Source organism: Poecilia reticulata, linkage group LG16 (assembly GCF_000633615.1).
Source record: "Poecilia reticulata strain Guanapo linkage group LG16, Guppy_female_1.0+MT, whole genome shotgun sequence".
In the NCBI taxonomy this organism is placed as follows: Eukaryota; Metazoa; Chordata; class Actinopteri; order Cyprinodontiformes; family Poeciliidae; genus Poecilia; species Poecilia reticulata.
In genome coordinates this window covers 10,301,288-10,320,356 of record NC_024346.1, presented here as the reverse complement: position 1 = coordinate 10,320,356, position 19,069 = coordinate 10,301,288, and the positions used below count along the sequence as shown (strand labels likewise).

Below are 19,069 nucleotides of genomic sequence, written 5' to 3'. Positions count from 1 at the left end.
GGGGCAAAAAAACTTTTTTTTTTTTTTTTTTTTTTGAGGTTGCTTGCTCGTCTTACCTGTCATGCTCTTTGTCCACCAAATGGTAGCGGGCGCGGAAGGCCACCAGGTGGGCGTAATAGGCGGGTGCAGGGATGGAGACTGATCGGGTACAGCGCACGTAGGTGTGGCACAACTGGTAGGTGAGCAGCTGGAACTCGTCAGCAGTAAAACAATTGTCATCCCACAGTACATGGTAGTGGGAGGGTCGGCTGGTGCCCTGAGAGGGGACAATTAAATGGTAGAGCTTTGTAATTACTAGCTTTTGACCACAAAAAAAAAAAAACTAGAAAAAGAATTGGAAAGATTTTCACTCAAATATTGGTAAGATTAGAACTCTGCGGTTGTGATTTTAGTAGATTACGAAGACAGAAGGTTAAACATCTGCATTATGAAGACAACCAAGGTTTAGCTATGATTTTTAAAAGTAGTATTGGATTAATATTATTGATTGTTGATACTGAATATTGATTAATCGTTAACTGGAGTATACAGACTCAAAAAAAGGTCATTTGCTGAAAAAACAACACACTGAGAACAGCAATTAAGGTGAAATTGTACAAAAAATATTCACATGTCTGTAAATATGTTCTACCCGGAACTCAACAAGTAGCACAGTTTAAGTTTCACATGTTTCAAGTTCTACAAAACAAAAACTCTTTATATTAAGGTACTTTTGGCTGTTCAATAATTAATCAGTTAATCAAAAAATGGTCAATAGATCAGAGTCATTTTATCTACATCATCAGATCAAAAAATAAAAGCAATGTGATTTTTAATCAGAGCGTTTGAATTGATTCTGCAGATAATGAGAAATGAGTGCAAAAACTGCACTAACCTGGATTCCAGCGTGACTGCAGAGGTAAAAATCAAACTCGTAGGGATGTGTGATGTCTGTATCCACAGTAGTACCAGCAGGAATGTTTCCACTGCGTCCAACCTAGCAAAGGATTTAATCACTCAGTTATTCTATGCTTAGGATTTTACTATTAGGAGAAGAACTAAACAAAAATCAACAGCACATCTAACAGGCACTCAATACGCTGAAGTATTTCACATAGTAAAAGTTAAAAACAGGAACAGTTCATGGAGCAACAAAGGCAGACAACAAAAACAACCAATTAAAATCCCAGTGCCCTTGAGAGCCTAATGCTCTGTATGAGAGTCTGTGGAGAAAATAAGGTTATTACTGGCTTCAGCTCAGTCAGGAGACCTTGAGTACTACTCCAGAGCGATTGGTGAAGGCCCTAATGCTTTAATCGAACGCAATTACTCAGGTCAGGAGGGTTAATAATCCAGTCATTTAAAAAAAGACAAATAAAGGAGCATGTTTTCAGTACTTACCCTCACCTTCCTAATTAACAGAGTAAACCAGAATTACCTCCTAAAAGTTAAAACGCATCAAGAACCAATGAGGTTGAGGTTTGTTTCCATGTTAAATTACATAGATACTCTTCTTTCTCTGTCCTGCAGAGATTGCACTTCCTAGACTCAACATTGAAAAAGAATAACCTGGTAAATACAATGCTTCTGACTTATCATCGCTGCTGTGGGAGCAAATAAGTAAAAGGACTTAATATGATAATAGTTTTAGGTAAGGACTTACTCTCTCGTTGCGGTCGGCACAGAAGAGGCGAGTATGGTGGCGTTTTTGCACAACAATGTAGGTGATGCCTGGCTGGTACTCCTTCTCCAGGCTAATGCAGGCCTCCCGGATGGCCAGCAGCTCATAGTACAGCACCTGATGAATGAGAGGCATCCTTCTTAATGACTTGAGTAAGAGGAAATACTTTCAAATCACAAAATTAAGCTCAAATCAAGATCAATCCTCAATGTGCATCAAATGTTTCCCGCAGATGATAGAAATGCAACACTATGGGTCGCTATTAGTCTTTATTGTGAGTTTTGGTTCCAACAGAGCAAACAGCCAACAATATTACAGGCAAGCCAAGTATAAACTAATCTCAAGGCTGCAGCAGCTGCAGCACTGATCAGCAAAGCACGACTAGCAGCTGTTGCCTCCACACAGTGATGCGATCAGTGGGATATTTAAAAATGCAAAGGTCTGGTAAAGCAACTGCAATAATCTCAACACATTTTATATAAGGAAGTTCTCACATTTTTATTTATTTATTTTTTGGTACATGCAGCTTCCATAGTCACTTAACAGCCATGTTATCCAAAAATGGATAACTTACTAGAAAACATTTAATTCGAGTTCAATGTTTTTAGATTTAAAATTTTGTCACATGAAAAGTTCAAAATGTTAAACTTTCTATGTGACTGTTGGTAATATTAGCAATTAACATTATATAAAACAGAAATTGGCTTGTTTAACAATACATGTTCTAAAACAAACAAACAAAATAGCCAAGATTAGAATGTTCCAATGTACAAATATGTTATAAAAAATTTACAATAGGAAAAAGCTACTAAACAGTTTTTTAAATTTGGGTCTTAATTCATAATCAGCAAGATTAAAGGCAAAAACAAACCAGGAAAATCCTCTTTCAGCTACTCCAGATTATCCCGGGATAAATCCAAAAGCCTGGAGCAACAGATTTTTTTTCCATCCAAGTAAAATTAAAAACAGTTTGACAAAATAAAGTTTGTCAGAGGGAGCGCACCTGTCTGAACTGGCCTTCTGAAACCCCGTCCCTGTAGAAAATGATCCTGGTGGGCTTGTAGCGGGTCGACTTGTAGAACTGGATGAGCAGCTCCCGCACCATGGAGGCCAGATCCTGAATGACCTCCTGCCGGGGTCTCTGGACACGCACCGTGGCACAGTACCTGCTGGGGTGGGCGTCCATACTGCCAACCACCTGTGAAGGAACATTTGAGGGAGGAGTAGTAATGATGAATCACAGGAAGGAAAAAAAAAAAGATAGAGATCAAGGAAAATGTCCAAATCGACATGAAACTAACCGCTGCAATCGAAGGCTTCTTCCCATCACCAGCTGGCGGATGTGTAACGTCTGCCCCCAAGAAGATAACTGGCTGCTGAAACACTGATGGCCTGAAAATAAAAACAACACGATGGTCAGATTAATCAGATATTTTAAACAAACTGTGAAGAAAGGGTGTGAAAATTCGTCATGTCCAACCGTTGATGAGGAACCAGGATGTTGTTTATTCCTCCCAGCTTCACGTTGATCTTCAGGCAGAGGTTGGAGAGAGTCTGAGGCGACGTCTTCACTACATTCTTCACCTGAACACATTGAGTCGCCATGCCCAGGAGGGTGTCTCCCACTCGCTTCACTTCAGCTTTGGATGATTGAACAAACAAAAAAAAAGCAGCACTTTGAAGGATATTGTACAGTTTTTGTTGCTGGTTTATCTCATAAAAGTATTCAACTATATTTTCTAACTACAACCACCTGTGAGCTAGTTGCATTTTAAATTTAAAAAATACTTATATTTGAGTAGTTTTCTAACCATAGACCGGAGTCTTTCCAGGCAGGATGACAATAATGAGCTGCAGCCCAGCGTAGGTGTTCTTCAGGTGTCTGAACATCGGCTCCACGCTGTCGGCCCCCTGGGCGTACTTACAGAAGCACGGCTGGCCTTGGATGGGCATCCCAGCATCCTTGGAGATTTTACGTAGCTGGTCCGTGAAACCCCTGCAAGCAAGATTGAATGATTCAAAAACCACTGAGAAATATTCATCTAAAAGAAAAAATTAAATAAAAATCAGATAATCAAGGCCAAAAAAAAAAAAAAAGTAACATCTACTCCTGTGGTGTCTAAAGTGATGCACTTTTCTTCCTTAGATATCAGACTGAGGAAGCAGCCTTACTTGAGAATTTCTTCCCGGCACTGTCTTTGTGTGGCGAAGCAGGCGATGGCCCACATCTTTATCTCCACTCCAGTGTGGAACTGCTTCCCCCTCATGTCCCAAACCCCGTGGCTGGGCGTGGCTACCGTGCGGTTCTGGAACCACATCACACACTCAACACATGGACTGAAGATTAAGCGATCAAAAAATGTTCAGAAGACTCACTTGAACAGACAAACAAAAGTGACAACACTAGAAAAAAAAAATAATAAAATAAATAACAAAACTCATGCACCAACCAACTACATCACTTATTCACTGGAGATCACACTGAGACAAGCAGCAGCTGGTAAAAGTTGTCTAACAGCTTTAACTTTGCCACATTGTGTCTCGTTACAACAGCAAACTTCTATTCTTGGGGATTTTATGACTGGAAACTTTTTAGATTTTGAAAACTGTTTAATTTTTTTTCCCACTTCACATTTGATTTGTGTTGGTCTACAACATAAAATCCCAGAAAACAAGATAAATTTGTCACTGTAACTTGACAAACATGAATTAAATAATAAATAAAATCATTAAGAGATTCTAAAATAAGATTTTAAATCCAAATGTCATAATAGCTTATTGCAAAGAACTCTAAATGTTGGTATATTGCTAGTGTGACGCAATATAGTGTCTGAGAAGCAAATTTTGGGTGTGCGTGACAGATTTGAATTAATAAAAAAAAGGTGCGTTTCCTCCAGTAGGATAAACAAATGTTAATCCAAAACATAGTTCAGTCTCAATAGGCTGCCTTTTCAGTTTATCCTAACTAAATAAATAAATATTTTGCATGTCATCTATGCAGACAACCATTAATACTAAGATGGTGGGAAATACACCAGTCAAACATAATTTGGGAATCCAAAACAATTTTTCTGATGCTTAGTTTCATAATTTAAGTCTTTAAGGAATACTTTGGATCGAGAATAACTTATTTTTTTAATTATATAAATTGATTAAAGGTTACACTACTGAGACTCAACCAGGGCAAAAAAAAAAAGAAATAAAATAAAACAGGACATCAAATACAAACAGAAGCCAGTGATTAGTTCCCCACAGAGACAGAGGGGCAGAGCGTGTCAGACAAACAGAGAGAATGGGCGTGATTTAAAAGAAGGGTACCATAAAGTGCTCAGTGCTCACCCTGCCGCCGTACTGCAGCATGGGGGCGGGTAGCACTCGCCCCGTCACATGAGCCATCTCGTCGCGCACTTTGAACTGGAACTCCTGCACAAACGGGTCCGCCTCGTAGTTGGCACTTCGCACCTGCAGGAGAAGGGAGGCGAGGGATTAATGGTAAGCAAGGTTGATGCTGGGCAGCTAATCACTGCATAAAAACACCTGGAGACTGACGGAAAGAGAACTCCATTTAACCATTTTCACTATTGTTGTGAAAAATGTCAGGCGTCTTTACGATTATATCTTCATCTCCTATCGGATTCATTATGCGGTTCTCACAGACATGCCTTATCAGACTGAATTTCTTTTTCATCCTGTAAGTTTCAGTCAGTAGAGCATGAAAACACGTCGTCCTGTTTGAAGCGATCTCCTCCGCTCTAACCCAGCTATTTTTATTTTCAGAGAACAGCTGGGGAGTGTAATAAGGTAACGGCGCATTTACAATGCGTATTGCTAATCTGGTGGAAGCCTTGGGCAATCAGTGCAGTTTTTCAGCCTCTCTTATGAACAACATGTTGTTGAGACAGTTGCAGATTCACATTAAAGCCATTTAGGCTGGGGCATTTTTCTGACCTTGGGCAGATCTGTGCTGTAATTGCCAAATGTGGCGGAGAAGCACAGAGACATGCCTCCAGTAATAACACAAAATGAGAACAAGGGAGAGTGAGGTGATTATAAAACCAGTAATTTACCACAGAGATGGGCAGAGAGTATTATGGAGCCGAAGATGTGGACCTTACGTTAATTAGCTTCTGTTCAAATATTCTATAGTAGAACTAGTAGAACTCTGCAGTAAGAACTAGACTTACTGCAGAGGGAAAACATGCTGACAACTTCGTCTAATTACCGTCAAACATTTCATAAATCTTCTCTATAAAATCTTTTCATACGGCGCACAGTGACAGAGGCTTTGTATTCTATTTGATTTAATGTCACGCTAATCAATCGTCCAATAATTAGAAGCTGCCAATTTTCCTTTAATTTCTTCTAACCAAAGATCTGCGAACAAATAACAGAAAGAAAACTTTTTTTTTGTATTATTTATATGCATCAAAGCTAAGAACTACCACTAGTTTAGTTCCTGCACAGAATAATCCCTCCTTGTCATAACTAAAACTTGGCAAAAAAAACAATCTGAGATTATGGATGTAAACATTAGTAAAAAATTAAGATCATTTTATAATTCCATCACTTTCTTTGGTAGTCAGACTTGTGCCTTTATCAAATGTTTCCTGTAGTCAGTTTTTGTTTTATTTATTTGCTGAATTAAAATTAAATGAGCACAGATCATTTAGTCTGCATTATAGCCCTGCAGCCATAAAAAGCCAAATCAACTGATATAAATTAGGCTTTTAATGACCAATACCAATTGTCAATTTTTCTTGAAGATTCAGATGTTGGCAGATTCCTCTTTTATTTCTTAAAGACTAAAACATATGAAAGAGAAAACAAATTTCTGCAGTTTTTTTATTTGTTAAAATCAACAGTTTGAATTAAATATAAAATTAATCAAGTAAAGGATTATTCCCATTCTATGCACCATCATATTTTTACCACATTCAAAACAACAACAAAAATACATTGCAGAAGGTTCTGTTTTTTCATGCTCTTTTTTGTCATTTTATGAATAGAAATTGGCTGATTACGGTCTCTGGCCAAGTGATTGCTGCATCATCGTGACTATGCGCATCTACATTTAGCTCCATTAAATTTAAATGCTGTGAATTGTATTTTGGAGCAAATAGATTTTTTATATATATATATATTTTATATTTAAAAATTCTCATTCCAGAAATGGTCTGCTGCAGTAGTTTATGAACGGTTCTCCAGAACTCACCAGCCTGCTGATCTCCTCCTGCCTGTCGGGTGCAGAGCGAGCTGTGGCTTTAATCATAGTGGAGGTCTGATTATCAGTCAGCTTCTTGATGCACCGCTGACCCGCTACAATGTTACACACCTGACAGAAAACAAAATAAGCTAAGTTTATTTCTCTATATTTAGCCAGTAAAGGACTTTTTTTATCCAACAAATTTTTACAGCTGCTCAATTTATTTTTTTAATGCAGGTGACACAGATTTGATTGAATGAAAAAAAGCTGGTTTTCTCTTACCTCCAGGGGCAGGTAGGTGTGCTTTTGCTCCTGGCCCACCTGCAGACAGGGCAGATGCGGGTACTTGAGCTGCAGATTGTACTTCTCCCTGAAGTACTGGGCTACTGTGCGTTCTACTGTCTGACCGTTCTCCAACTGCAGAGGGAACCTAAGGAAGTAAAACACTCATATCAGTATAAATCACCGATCCATTTTCACACGGTGCCATCCATGAGTGGAAACTCTCAATTCCATTTAGAAACTTCAAATTATACAAACTCATAGATTATGTTATAGCAATGGTAGCAAAACAATGAATTATGACTCCTCAGTTTAAGCGTTTGCTGATCCATTTTTATGTTTTTAGCCAATAGAAATCACAGTTGGGTGTTGACAGACTGTTCAGCCATAAATAAAATAATAAAAGAAACAATCAAAGGAGTCTGCTCCTATCGGCAGTGTTTGGTGAGCTGATGATGACTTCCCAGTTTGAGCCCTGTCCCCTGTCCTCCCCTCCTCTTCTCAAGCCCTACTGCATGCCAACACACTGACTCACGTTTGATGGCTGGCAGGACGACGGGTCACGTTGCAAACACGGTACTTCCTCCGCATCGTTCCACAGTGTGTCACTTCCACCTTCAAACCTGGGGGACATCACCAATGTGTCAATTAAACACAAATGCTCCTGTGTGAACGGCTGTGTCACGTGCTAAAGCTAATCTTGCTCAATCTCTCGCCAAGCAAACACACACGCTTCAAACTGAGTTAAAACTTGATTTATGACGTGGAGGAAGATCTCAAATCCCCTGCATCACCTTTGATTTCTTTGGTGAATTTGACCCTGTGAGAGTCTGTGAGGGGGCGAGGCTGCTCATCTATGTTGTGGATATCCAGCACTTCGCACATGAACTGGATAACTGGCTGGGCTTTGTAAAAGGCGGTGGCAGAGACTGAAAGACAAAGAAAGAGCAATTATTGGTTATTTAATAGATTTGTCACAATTAAAAACTTTGCTGCATGATAAATTCTCCCAAAAGTTACAGCAGATAGTGAGAATGTTGTTTTGAGACTATTTTTAAATATGATCATGTTAAGGGAATAATAATGCAGGTTTGCCCTCTCAAAGATCAATAAACTTTAATTTACAAAGAACAGCTTACATTGGAATTAGAAGACATGTTAAATAACCAAAAAAAACTAACTAAACAACCAAAAACAAAAAATTAAATTGGAATAACCAAATATAACAAAAACGATTATGAAGTCTGTTCCCTTCAGAAAACATTAAACATTAGATTGATGCAGGAAAAACAGGTAAAACTTTTGTGATCATCTAGCTCATTTTAATTTATCATGCAATTAAATGATTTGTTGTGACATGCTTACTAGTTAGGACAGTATAAACTATATCTGAAAAGAAAATTGTGAAAACCTAATGCATTTAACATTTCTGACTGTCACAGTATCAGTGATGTGCTTTAAATTGACAAATAACAGTGATGCAAAAAGCTATTTAAAGGAAAACTAGTTCCTATGATGAGTTTACAGGGAGTTGATGCTGCGAGAGAGACAGCAAGTCTTCCATTTGATAAGAGATACTGAAATGTTGCTGTTTTTGAAATCTCAGACATGAAGTCCTGCAATCTCTAGAAAAAACACAAATACCTGTTTTAGAAACGCTAGCCATGCTTACAGTCCTAATAGCCACATTGAAATGTCTACCTTTTGTCCTTGTTTTAAAAACAGTGTACAATCCTGCTCAAACAGTGTAAAATCCTGTAGCCAGGCACACACACATACACAGTAACATTGCTTTTGCTCCAAGTGCAAATAATTAATGATGTGTTGAGGCAGAAAGGCAAGAAAAACAGTCTCACAGTCTCAAGCTGTATTTAAATCAAGGTTTTGAAGGAAAATTGGAGCCGCATGAAAATTATATTGGCAAGTTAAAGCTAAAAAATAAGAAAGAAAAAAAAACAGATCGGTAGTTTGCCATGTTTTAATTGGTGCATCTCTTGTTGGCATGACAACTCCAACTACATGGTTCTGCAGGACCATATGTTCATGATGACTTGGTTTTGAGTCATAGGCTAACAAGCTAAATCAGGAGGTGATAAATAGATATCAAATCATTTGCAACAGACACATAATAAAAGTTCCTGAATGAAGATTTATACAGAAATATTTCATGATAACTTCTACTGTATGCTTAATATTTACAAATACACAATTTTCACAATTGCCTCGTTAAGGTTTGAACAAAGCTCAGGGAGGAAAACAAAGACTAAATGCAAAATACAATAGGGTGGGTTTTGATGTAAAATAAAATGCATAAATAGCTTTTCTAAAAATGATACAAATGTTATAATCCAAAAAGAATACAACCAATGTACCAAACCTCCGATTTTCAAAAATAGGAGGTGACAACACTGCAACTGACCTCCCATGCAATAACCTTTTACTTGAGCAGTTATGACGAATGATCTAACCTAACTCACTGCAGCTACACCTATCCAATATATGGGCTTTTCATGACAGAGTGTGTAGGAGGGCAGATTTGGTAAAGAGATGAAAAGGAAAAATTACCCACTTGTCAAACGATATTTCCAGTACATATTGCAATACTGAATGATTTGCAGACAAAGTTCTTGTTGCAGATGGAAATTAGACAAGTCGGGTCAGGCAGCTGTTTATAAATGTTGTCAGAGTCCAAAAATAGGGCAAAGAGGGGATTTGGCGATAAGAGGCAAAGACCTAAACTCAACCAGGGGTTTTAGGCATTCACAGCGATACAAAAGCTGTGCTAAGGAAATGCCGCACATAGCTAGACTCTAACAACCCACGACCACCCACAAGTCTCAGCAACTGAAGCGAACGCCGACACATTCATACACAGGCTTTCCTCGGTTTCCATCAACTGTCACGGCAAAACCACTGTTCCTTTTCCGAGCTCTCTGACCAAAGCAGCAGGTGCAAAAACCACATTTTAAATTTAGCACTTTCAGAGTCTCCATAAAACTAACTTAATTCCCTAAAGTAACTGGTTCTTTGGCCCCAGCAAAGTCTTTAACCCGACACGTAAATTTCTGAGATTAAAAGCTAAACAAAGAAAGCTGGAACTAAAGTTTGATTCCTTAGGATATTGTATTTCTTTAATGATAAAAGGCTTTGTTCAGGTGTTAACTAAAAACTCTATGGGAATTGTGCAAATCTAGGAGGTACTAATACTGCAAGCATCAAACAGTATAAATACAGAGAAAGAAGAATAAGAGTTCAAGCTGCATTTTTTGGAAAGTTAGACTTTGGGTGCTGGAACGATGTCACACCCAAGTTAAGTATGCTTTGCTAAAACAAAAATTACAATATTTTCTGATGCCTATTACTATTAACAATACGAGCAAATTTCTCTCCATTTTATGAAATTACTTAAGAATTGTGCTTATAAATAGGCCTTAGGGCAAAGAGGGGATCCAGCAAACAATTGTTTTAGTAAATGATTATTTTATTACCAATGTTTTTAATTTGATACAAACATTGGCATTTTCTGCAGATTTTTCATTTAACCACTTAAAATTATTTTATACAATATTAAAAATACATAAAATAATTCACTTTTTTTTTTTTTTTATGAATTGAATGCATTTTATTGCCTAAAATGCAGTAACAGCATTTTCTTAGTGCAGTGTTTCTCAATTATTTTCTGTCAGGCTCCCCCTACAGATCACATTTTTTCCTCCTCTTTCCTCTCAGTATAAATGCCTGACGTCACGTAAGCAATCTTCGGTCTTTTAAGCACACCTCTTCCTCGCTCCAGGCAAGAAGGGTGATCTGGTGAGATACCTCACTCATGTTTCAGAGAACCAGGGTTAATTCCTTAACCTAAAGTTCTCTTTCAACATTCGTTTCGGTATCTCACTATGGAATATGGTGACTCCCGTATTGCCAGATAAGCTAACTCGAAGACCAAAAGATGCATCCTGCAGTTATCCAAGTATGCATCCCACGCCCAAGACTGTGTGAGCCAGAGTTGGTGCCGTGACATCCAGTTTATAGAACCTAGTGAAAGTGTGAGGAGTTGCCCAGCTGGCAGCATCACATATGTCCTCCAAAGGTATACCCTGAAACAGTGCCCAGGATGAGGCCATGGAATGAACTCGTAGACCCACAGGGGTTGTAAGGCCTTTGCTCTGATAGGGAATAGCAATAGCTCCAACGTTCCAATGGGAAAGGCGCTGCTTTGTTAGGGGCTTCCCTTTATGTGGTGAAACCCATGACACAAACAGCTGCTCAGATTTGCGAAAACCAGCTGATCCGCAGAGCTCGCACAGGGCAGAGCGTATGCAGTCGTTCATGCTCCTGAGAGGAGAAAGGTGGAGGGCAAAAAGCCATCAACTGCAAAGGGCGATATGGCAAGGCCGGGTTAAAAACCTTTGGTATACAAGCCTGATTGGGTTTGAGTAAAATCTTATGATTCCGTTCAGTAAACCGCATGCAGGAGGGGTTTACTGAAAAAGCTTGAATGTCGTTCACACGTTTGGCAAAAACCAATGCGACTAACAAAGTTGTCTTAAATGAGAGCACTTTAAGCTCAGCCTGCTCCAAAGGTTTGAAAGGTACATGTGACAAGGCATCAAGTACCATCGGTAAATCCCATGAAGGGGTGAGGCTTTTGGAGATTAGTCGGAGCCATCGTGCACCCTTCATGAACTGGCACACCAGAGGACGTTGCCCCACTGTTGGCTGAAATAGCTGCCAAGTATCCTTTGACAGTGGAAAAAGCCAAGTCAGCAGCTCTTGTAGAAATGTCAGAATAACTGACACAGGGCTCTGCATTGCGCTAAACATGGTTTTTGCGTACCAACCCTCAAATGCACGCCATTTTCCCTCAAATGCGCTACGAGTTGAGACTGCTCTTGCGCTCTGAATTGTGTCAATGACGTTCTGAGGAAGCCCATTGGCTGCCAGATTTATCCTCTCACAGGCCAGGCCAATAGAGCCAGGCGTTCCAGATGAGGATGAAATATTTCTTCGCGTGCCTGTGTTAGGAGATCGCTGCGGAGAGGGAGCAGCCACGGCTCACCCTGCAGTAACTGGAAAATCTCTGCTAACCAGTGCTTCCCCAGCCAGCGGGGAACTACCAGGATGAGTGAATGTTTCCTCTCTCGCACCCTGGCGAGGGTAGGAATAATCAGTTCTAGCGGTGGAAAAGCGTACAGGAGAACCGGAGGCCACTCGTGTGCTAGCGCATCAGGAAGAAAAACCTCAGACATTGAGCGTCCTCCTCTGATGCAAAGCGATCTACCTCTGCCATATTTGGGTTACAACCCTGCTATGGAGTCTCCGCTCCTTGTAGCGGGGACTGCCTCTGGACAGCAGGTCTGCACCCCTGTTCATCATCCCTGGCAAATAAGTGGCTGAGTGAGCTGGTCCAGACTATCAGTCTGTGTGTCAGCATGTGTAAATGATGTGAGCACAGGCCTCCCTGCCTGTTGAGGTATGCAACCACCGTTGTATTGTCTGTTCTGACCAAAACAAGGTGCCCTCTGATAAAGGGCAGAAAATGCCTCAGAGCCAGTGTCACGGCTAGGAGCTCCAGACAGTTTATGTGACGCTAACCAGTGTTGGGCATGTTACGGCTCCAGACACAAAGCACAGACAGAATGGGTATCTGCCCCAGGTGCATGTTCTAGTCCAGGTGTGGGCAACTCCAGGCCTCGAGGGCCGGACTCCTGCAACTTTTAGATGCATCTCTACTTCAACACACCCGAGTCAAATAATGAGGTCATTAGCAGGACTTTGGAGAACTTGACTGCACTTAGGAGGTGATTCAGCTGATGGATTCAAGTGTATTGGACCAGGGAGACATCTAAGAGTTGCAGGACACCAGCCCTCGAGGACCAGGATTGCCCACCCCGTTCTAGTCGGTAGTTCGGTCCTGTCCATGGTGAGTACAGGTCCAAGCTTTGTGACTATAAGCTTCGTTTAAAATCAAAGCAAAAAGGCGCAACTAGTTTGGTGACTAACTGCAGCTGATGCTGTTCGGTGACAGACCAGCGGTAGAAGAACTTAGAACAACCAAGCACAGCTATTGAGAAGCGTTCGGCGACCGAGTTGTTAGCTCGCTCTGTGAACAGTTAAGCTAGCTCAATAGTTACCGTACTAGCCGTCTGAGAGTTGCTTCTGGGAGCGATAAGAGGTGTTAGACTGAAGATCGCTTGCTTGACGTCAGGTATTTATCCTGGGAGGAAGGCCCTCCTCGTGGAGACGTCGTCACTTCTACAGGCCAGTGAGGACTGGCATAATGTAATAGAGCTTCTGGGGGACAGTCGCCGAGGGCGTGTCCAGACTTGCGGTGCGGGTCACGTCACTTACCACCGTATCGAAGCTTTTATTAATTTCACGACTTTCTTCCGGCAATATTACGTTTTTATTCAGCCAATATTTAAACTATTCTGCTAATACGACTTCGTTCTCGTAGTAATATGACTGCATTCTTGTATTTGGAAAATAAGACTCTCTTAGCCTTCTCCATCTCTCCTCTATGACAGTAGATACATTTCAAAACATCCGCGCTTGTATCCTTAGCTCCGTTGTTCTCTCCTCTGCTCTGTTTACAACATGGTTGTGTAGCTACTTATACTGGCTGGAACAGGCAGCCTGTTGATTAGTTTGAACACTGCTGCCACCTAGTGGCCGGAGGCTTGTTTATCAGTTAAGCATGACTAAAGACAATGGACTCTTTGCACCTCAGCTTCCGCGTTCGGGGAAAAGCGACTCGATTGTTTCCGATCCAATAAAAATATCATGTTACACTAGGTGCTTGCAGGGCTTGGCCAAGGTTTGTACATCGATCCGAAGCCCCAACAAGTAAACTGGAGAAAGGTTTTAAGATGTACGCCTCGTTATACATTCACTGATACGAAGGTGAGTTTTACTTAAACTTTGTGGTTAACATTAACCTTAGCTTATGCTAGTAGGCAATATTCTCGGATATTGTTCTTGTAAAAATGTGCTATTTAAGTATCTAAACATTCTAACGGACAATGTTTTTTTAATCTTATTTTCAAGCATATTATGTGTGTTTGTTGTCGTTGGTGTCAGAGACTAACGGGGGAGGTTACGGTTCGGGCTTTTAGCTTCCGAAGCCTGACGAAGCACAACAAGCCTCATAGCTTAACAGTAGCGCAGCTCTGGTGTCAGAGTTCTGGTTCAGCTGACTGTTCAGGTTCAAAGTTGCTGCTTTTAGAAAAATATGTCCTTGTCTCTTAAGGTCTTCGTGTTATTTCGTTTTATTACTGTTGCATGTTTCTTGTGAAGAGCTCAGATAGGACGGTGTTTACAGCAGTATGTACAGGCGGATCTGTTTCTCGGCTGTCTGGCTCTGGTCTGCTCTCTCGTTCCCATACACTCGCTCTTTCAGGCTGAATACAGAAGTGATTCCATGGAAATAACTCAGAGAGGCTCCTTTATTTACCATCCGTATCCCCGGTATTTTTAGGCTGATCCGGAGTGAAGTGAAGGCTGCAAACTTTGTGTTGTGCTGTGCAGCGTTAGCTTTAACTGGTAGTGTCACCATCAAGTCACCATCTTCTTAATTCAGGATCGCTTGGAAATTAATGAAAACTTAAAAGCCCATTATATTAGGAAGACAACAATGTTCATAGTATTGCTTTTTTKSMWYYWAAAWWMSRMYTWAGTCTTTTCTAGCAGTCATGGTAACTCAAAGCGGAAACAAGTGAGCCGCATTAGCGCCTGGAGATGTGACGTCAACGCCGTAGGTGCAAAGCGCCCATTATAAAGTCCTGCTTCTAGCACTCCTTCCCCCAACACTTCGCCACTATTTGAGAAGTACTGTGTAAGTTTGATCACTTGTAGCAAAGATGTAACTGCAGCTAAATAAATACTTTGTCAACATGTAAAAAGGACCGGTCTTTCTGCTTGACTCAACAGATTAGACCTACACTGTGTTGATGTTGACTATTTTTCCAATTAAGTGATTAAAAATTGGATAGCAAAAGTTGCTTGAAAGTAATCTTGCTTATTAGAATCTCAATTCCCAATAACAGAAGAAATGGAATAAAAAAATCTACATGACTTCACATAAGTTTGGATGTGTTTTATGAAGTCTGGGTAAGTAAACAAAACGAAAAGTAGAAGTGGTCTCTCACCATCAATGTTCAGCATCATCTTCCACATGGCAGGGCGCACAGACTGGTGAAAGCCAAACCAAACTTCCCTCCCTCCTCCCAGAGGATGGTCATAGCCCTCTGGGGCTGAGAAGAAAGATCGGCCAACTGGAGTGTACCTGAACGAAGTGAGGGAAGAATTATTAGAGAAGAGCAAAAGGATTGAAGACGGCTTAGAAAATGTTGAAGGAATTTTAACACAGACGAGAAAGTGAACAAATCAGCAGACTACAAATACGATCAGGAGGTAACAGGAAAATTACATCCTAACTTGAGAGCGTACATCAGGATGTTTTGTTACGGAGTCACATTCACCTTAACTTGAATATAATCTCAGACAGCATCAGTGAAATGAGAAACTGATGACACAGCCTCAGCGCATCCACCTCTCATTACTTTGCACAAAAGACACATTAAATACTGCATGTAGGCCACATTTTATTCTGTGACTCCTGCACTGATGGTGTGTGGAGATGCCAAAGTAATACCTTCAGCCTCCAGCACCTGTGAGCAGAGCTAAATGAAAGGTGCTGATAAAAACAACCTTTTAATAACCCTTTGAAAGAGGTTTTTTATTACAGCTTTGGCAATATTGTGTAGAACTCCGTCTTGTGCTGAGCCTCAGGAAAAAGCTATTGACTGCAAGATAGTATGTTGTTTTGTGAGCATTCATAAAAGATGTGTTTGATTTCCGTTTGGATCAGAGTGCTGATACTAGATCCACTATGGCGACACAAACACATGACATTTACTGAGAATATCTAAGGGGACAAGTTTTATTACATTTTCTATTTTAAGTCGCGATAGAAGAAGTTGAGTGGAGAAAACTCGGGATAGATGCTCTAGTTCCTTGAGGGTAAATTCTTCAATAAAAGTTAATTATCTAAGACTGCTTATAAGTTATTGAAGATTAAAACCTTAATTAGAAAAAAAGCCAATGGAGGAAATGGATCTTTCCAGAAAAATACAGGTAAAAAAATTATAATATTTAACAAAAAAAAATAAAAAATCAGTAGCAGCTCACTTCATGGAGGGCAGGTGTCGCAGGACTACATCCACAGCATGCACAGGGTTGGTGCTGATGGGCTTGTCCAGTTCAAGCGGTTCAGGCATACTGCGGCCCGTCAGCACCTCGTGCAGCATGTGCCAACTGACCAGAGACACAAACTTGATGGAAACTTTAAAGGGACGGTCTTTGCCTCCCTCGCCTGGAAGGGTGACATCAAGGTCCACCTGTGGGATGAAGCAAAACAGTCAAGAAAGACCAAAAAAAGGTGGAGATATTCAATCGATCATTCATTAAACATTTGTATGATTATATTTCGGCTCACCCCCGTCGGTGCCACAGGCAGTGGGTTGGCTGTGTACAAGCTCTTCTTTCCATCATAGACCGGCCTCCGATCTCCAAAAATTGTGACCTTGAAGTGCTGCACCATGGAATCGACCACCTCCCTGTATAATTTTGAGAAGCACATAAGAAACTACAGCATTTATTTCTCCCCAGTTGCTTCTTGTATTGATAATTTAAAGGTCAGACCACAGCCGGCCATCTTCTACTGAAGTTGGGTGATATGTGGTATTAAGGTTTACTGTGGCATCTAAAATTAGTAACTATTGGTTTAAATGCAATTATTTAAAGCTGCTGCAGATATGATGCGTGTCGTGCAAATCCAAGTTTAAACATAACAACCTTCATTTGTTCCTGCAAGTTCTTCAGGCATTGTTGCCGTTTAGTGGTATTTTCTGAAATGAATCACTGTGTGGGAATCACACTCTCTACAAAACAGAGGCCTAATGAAGGTGCAACTTGCACCAATGTACCGCTGAAGCTAACAACTATTTTAGTAATTGATTAAACTATTAATTATTCCGATGATTAATTGGATAAAAAAATTGCACATTCTGCAGATTTTTTTTTATTCACCCATTTACGCATATTTTGGAGAATACTAGAAATAAGTTAAAAATGCTACCATTTCAATTCCTTTTTCAATAAGCACAAACATTTTTGTCTAAAGTGCAATGACAGCATTCCCTTAGCTACAACTATTCCACTTGAATTCTGGGTAGAACATATTTACCGACAAAAAAAGTTTTTTTTATTTTATGAACATGAACTGTGTATTTTTGGCAAAGTTTTAGTTTTGTTACTGCTCAGGATATGTAGATATCTCAGCAATTTGCCTTTTTTCCCCATTGACTATACTGTAGAGCTGATTATTTAAATATTCAATTCATCATAATTAATCTGACTTATCGCTTCAGCCCGACTCAATACATTGATTCAGTAACAATTTTTTATTTGTTTTTTTAATAACTCCTTTAAGTCATAAAACTCAAAATAAACAAGGCAATAAAACATTACTGCAAAAAAAATAAAAAAAAAATGAGCAGATGTCAGAGAAAATGAAGAGGAGAACAGAACAAGCTAAGTAAAACCAACAGCCTCAACATTAAAATACTAATGTGGGAAAGACAAAAGGACAAAGAAGAAGAGGACAGAGTAATATTAGCAGTAATATGTTCTGGATATTCCAGAGAGCCTGTGACAGACCGACCGTGAGAACACCTGCTTTCTTTTATCTAGACTTAGTGCTCCACTTGGAAGGTGGAAATATTTAAGTCTGGTGAAGAGAAAAAGGATGCCACCACTGGCTGAACTAAAGCCCGACAGGAAAAAGTTTAGGTAAGCTAGATTTCAACAATAAGAACAGATTAGTGGAAGGTAAGTCAATGAAAAAAATAACAGCGGTCAGGATATTACAAGGACCTTGTGGTTCACAGAAATTATAAAAACATTTTGAGTTGAAAAGTTTGCAATCATCTTTAAAGAAGTCGGCTAATGTGTGAAAACATCAGGACTACTCTTTCAATTTGCATCCTGGCTACTCTCCAACTTCCGCCATCAAGAAAGAAAAACTTTAAGCACAAATTTTTGCATTAGAAAATCTGCAAAGGTTCACAAAGAACCAAGTCTTGGAACAGTTTAAATTTATTTCCCTGGAAGTGATTGTCACAAACAATTAGAACATTTTCTTCTTTTTTTGGTTTCCTCAAAGATGATTGTTCACTGCTATCCTGTCAGATTTACCAATGTGGTTCACAGTTTTAGTCATTTCAGCAATCTCTTCTTTAGTGTTTGTTGCTTCACTAAAAACTGGAACCCTGAGAAGCACAAGGACACATTTCCCACAAATACAAGTGGAGTCAACGGAGTACTTGAGAAAAAAGCTACTCCCAGCAGCAGTTAAGGTTAAATCCCTTGATGAATCATGGCACTACTTTGCCAAAAGCAGACTAACCCATTTCTGCTTAGCTGAATCCAGGTCAGGACGCCTTGTTTTTTTTTTTTTTGTTTTTTTTTAATTGGCGCTTTAGTCATTACAACAAATATATAATAAAAATACTTCAAATTTAAAATGCAGGATGTGGTGTGTGTCATGGTGTGCACTGACTCAGAGCATTGATGGCTTTTGGAAAAAGCTACTCATGCGTCTAGTAGTCACACATTTTAACCGGCTTGTGGCGCCTTTAGCAGGGCAGAGGGTCAAACGAGTAGTTGACAAGTTGAAAGCTGAATTGAAGAAAAGAAAAACCTTCTGGCTCTGGGACAGTGGTGGATGTTTCTAATATTCATCACTCAGGAAAGAACCAACCAATGACGTGAGTCATGTTCATGAACATCTGTTTAGCTGGAAGTGATTTTGAGTTGGACTCCATTTCTAAAGGAGCTTCTGACAGGAAGAGGTCACCAGTACC

The 19,069-nt window shown here is 39.9% G+C and overlaps 1 protein-coding gene across 2 annotated transcripts in view; it reads right to left on the bottom strand.

Moving 5' to 3' along the window:
• ago3a (argonaute RISC catalytic component 3a) overlaps positions 1-19,069 on the bottom strand; it is a 39,234-nt gene that overhangs the window by 7,014 nt on the left and 13,151 nt on the right. Inside the window, exons 3-18 of one of the 2 annotated variants that reach the window (XM_008431070.2) lie at positions 16,642-16,762; positions 16,335-16,543; positions 15,293-15,429; positions 7,940-8,074; positions 7,681-7,768; positions 7,146-7,293; positions 6,873-6,992; positions 4,979-5,122; positions 3,833-3,966; positions 3,472-3,656; positions 3,141-3,300; positions 2,962-3,052; positions 2,664-2,858; positions 1,643-1,777; positions 875-976; positions 57-256 (exon numbers count right to left, since the gene is read on the bottom strand). In XM_008431070.2, coding sequence (XP_008429292.1) covers positions 57-256; positions 875-976; positions 1,643-1,777; positions 2,664-2,858; positions 2,962-3,052; positions 3,141-3,300; positions 3,472-3,656; positions 3,833-3,966; positions 4,979-5,122; positions 6,873-6,992; positions 7,146-7,293; positions 7,681-7,768; positions 7,940-8,074; positions 15,293-15,429; positions 16,335-16,543; positions 16,642-16,762 — 2,304 coding nt within the window. The remainder of the gene's footprint in view (positions 1-56; positions 257-874; positions 977-1,642; positions 1,778-2,663; positions 2,859-2,961; positions 3,053-3,140; positions 3,301-3,471; positions 3,657-3,832; positions 3,967-4,978; positions 5,123-6,872; positions 6,993-7,145; positions 7,294-7,680; positions 7,769-7,939; positions 8,075-15,292; positions 15,430-16,334; positions 16,544-16,641; positions 16,763-19,069) is intronic. The other variant, XM_008431071.2, reaches the window with a different exon arrangement.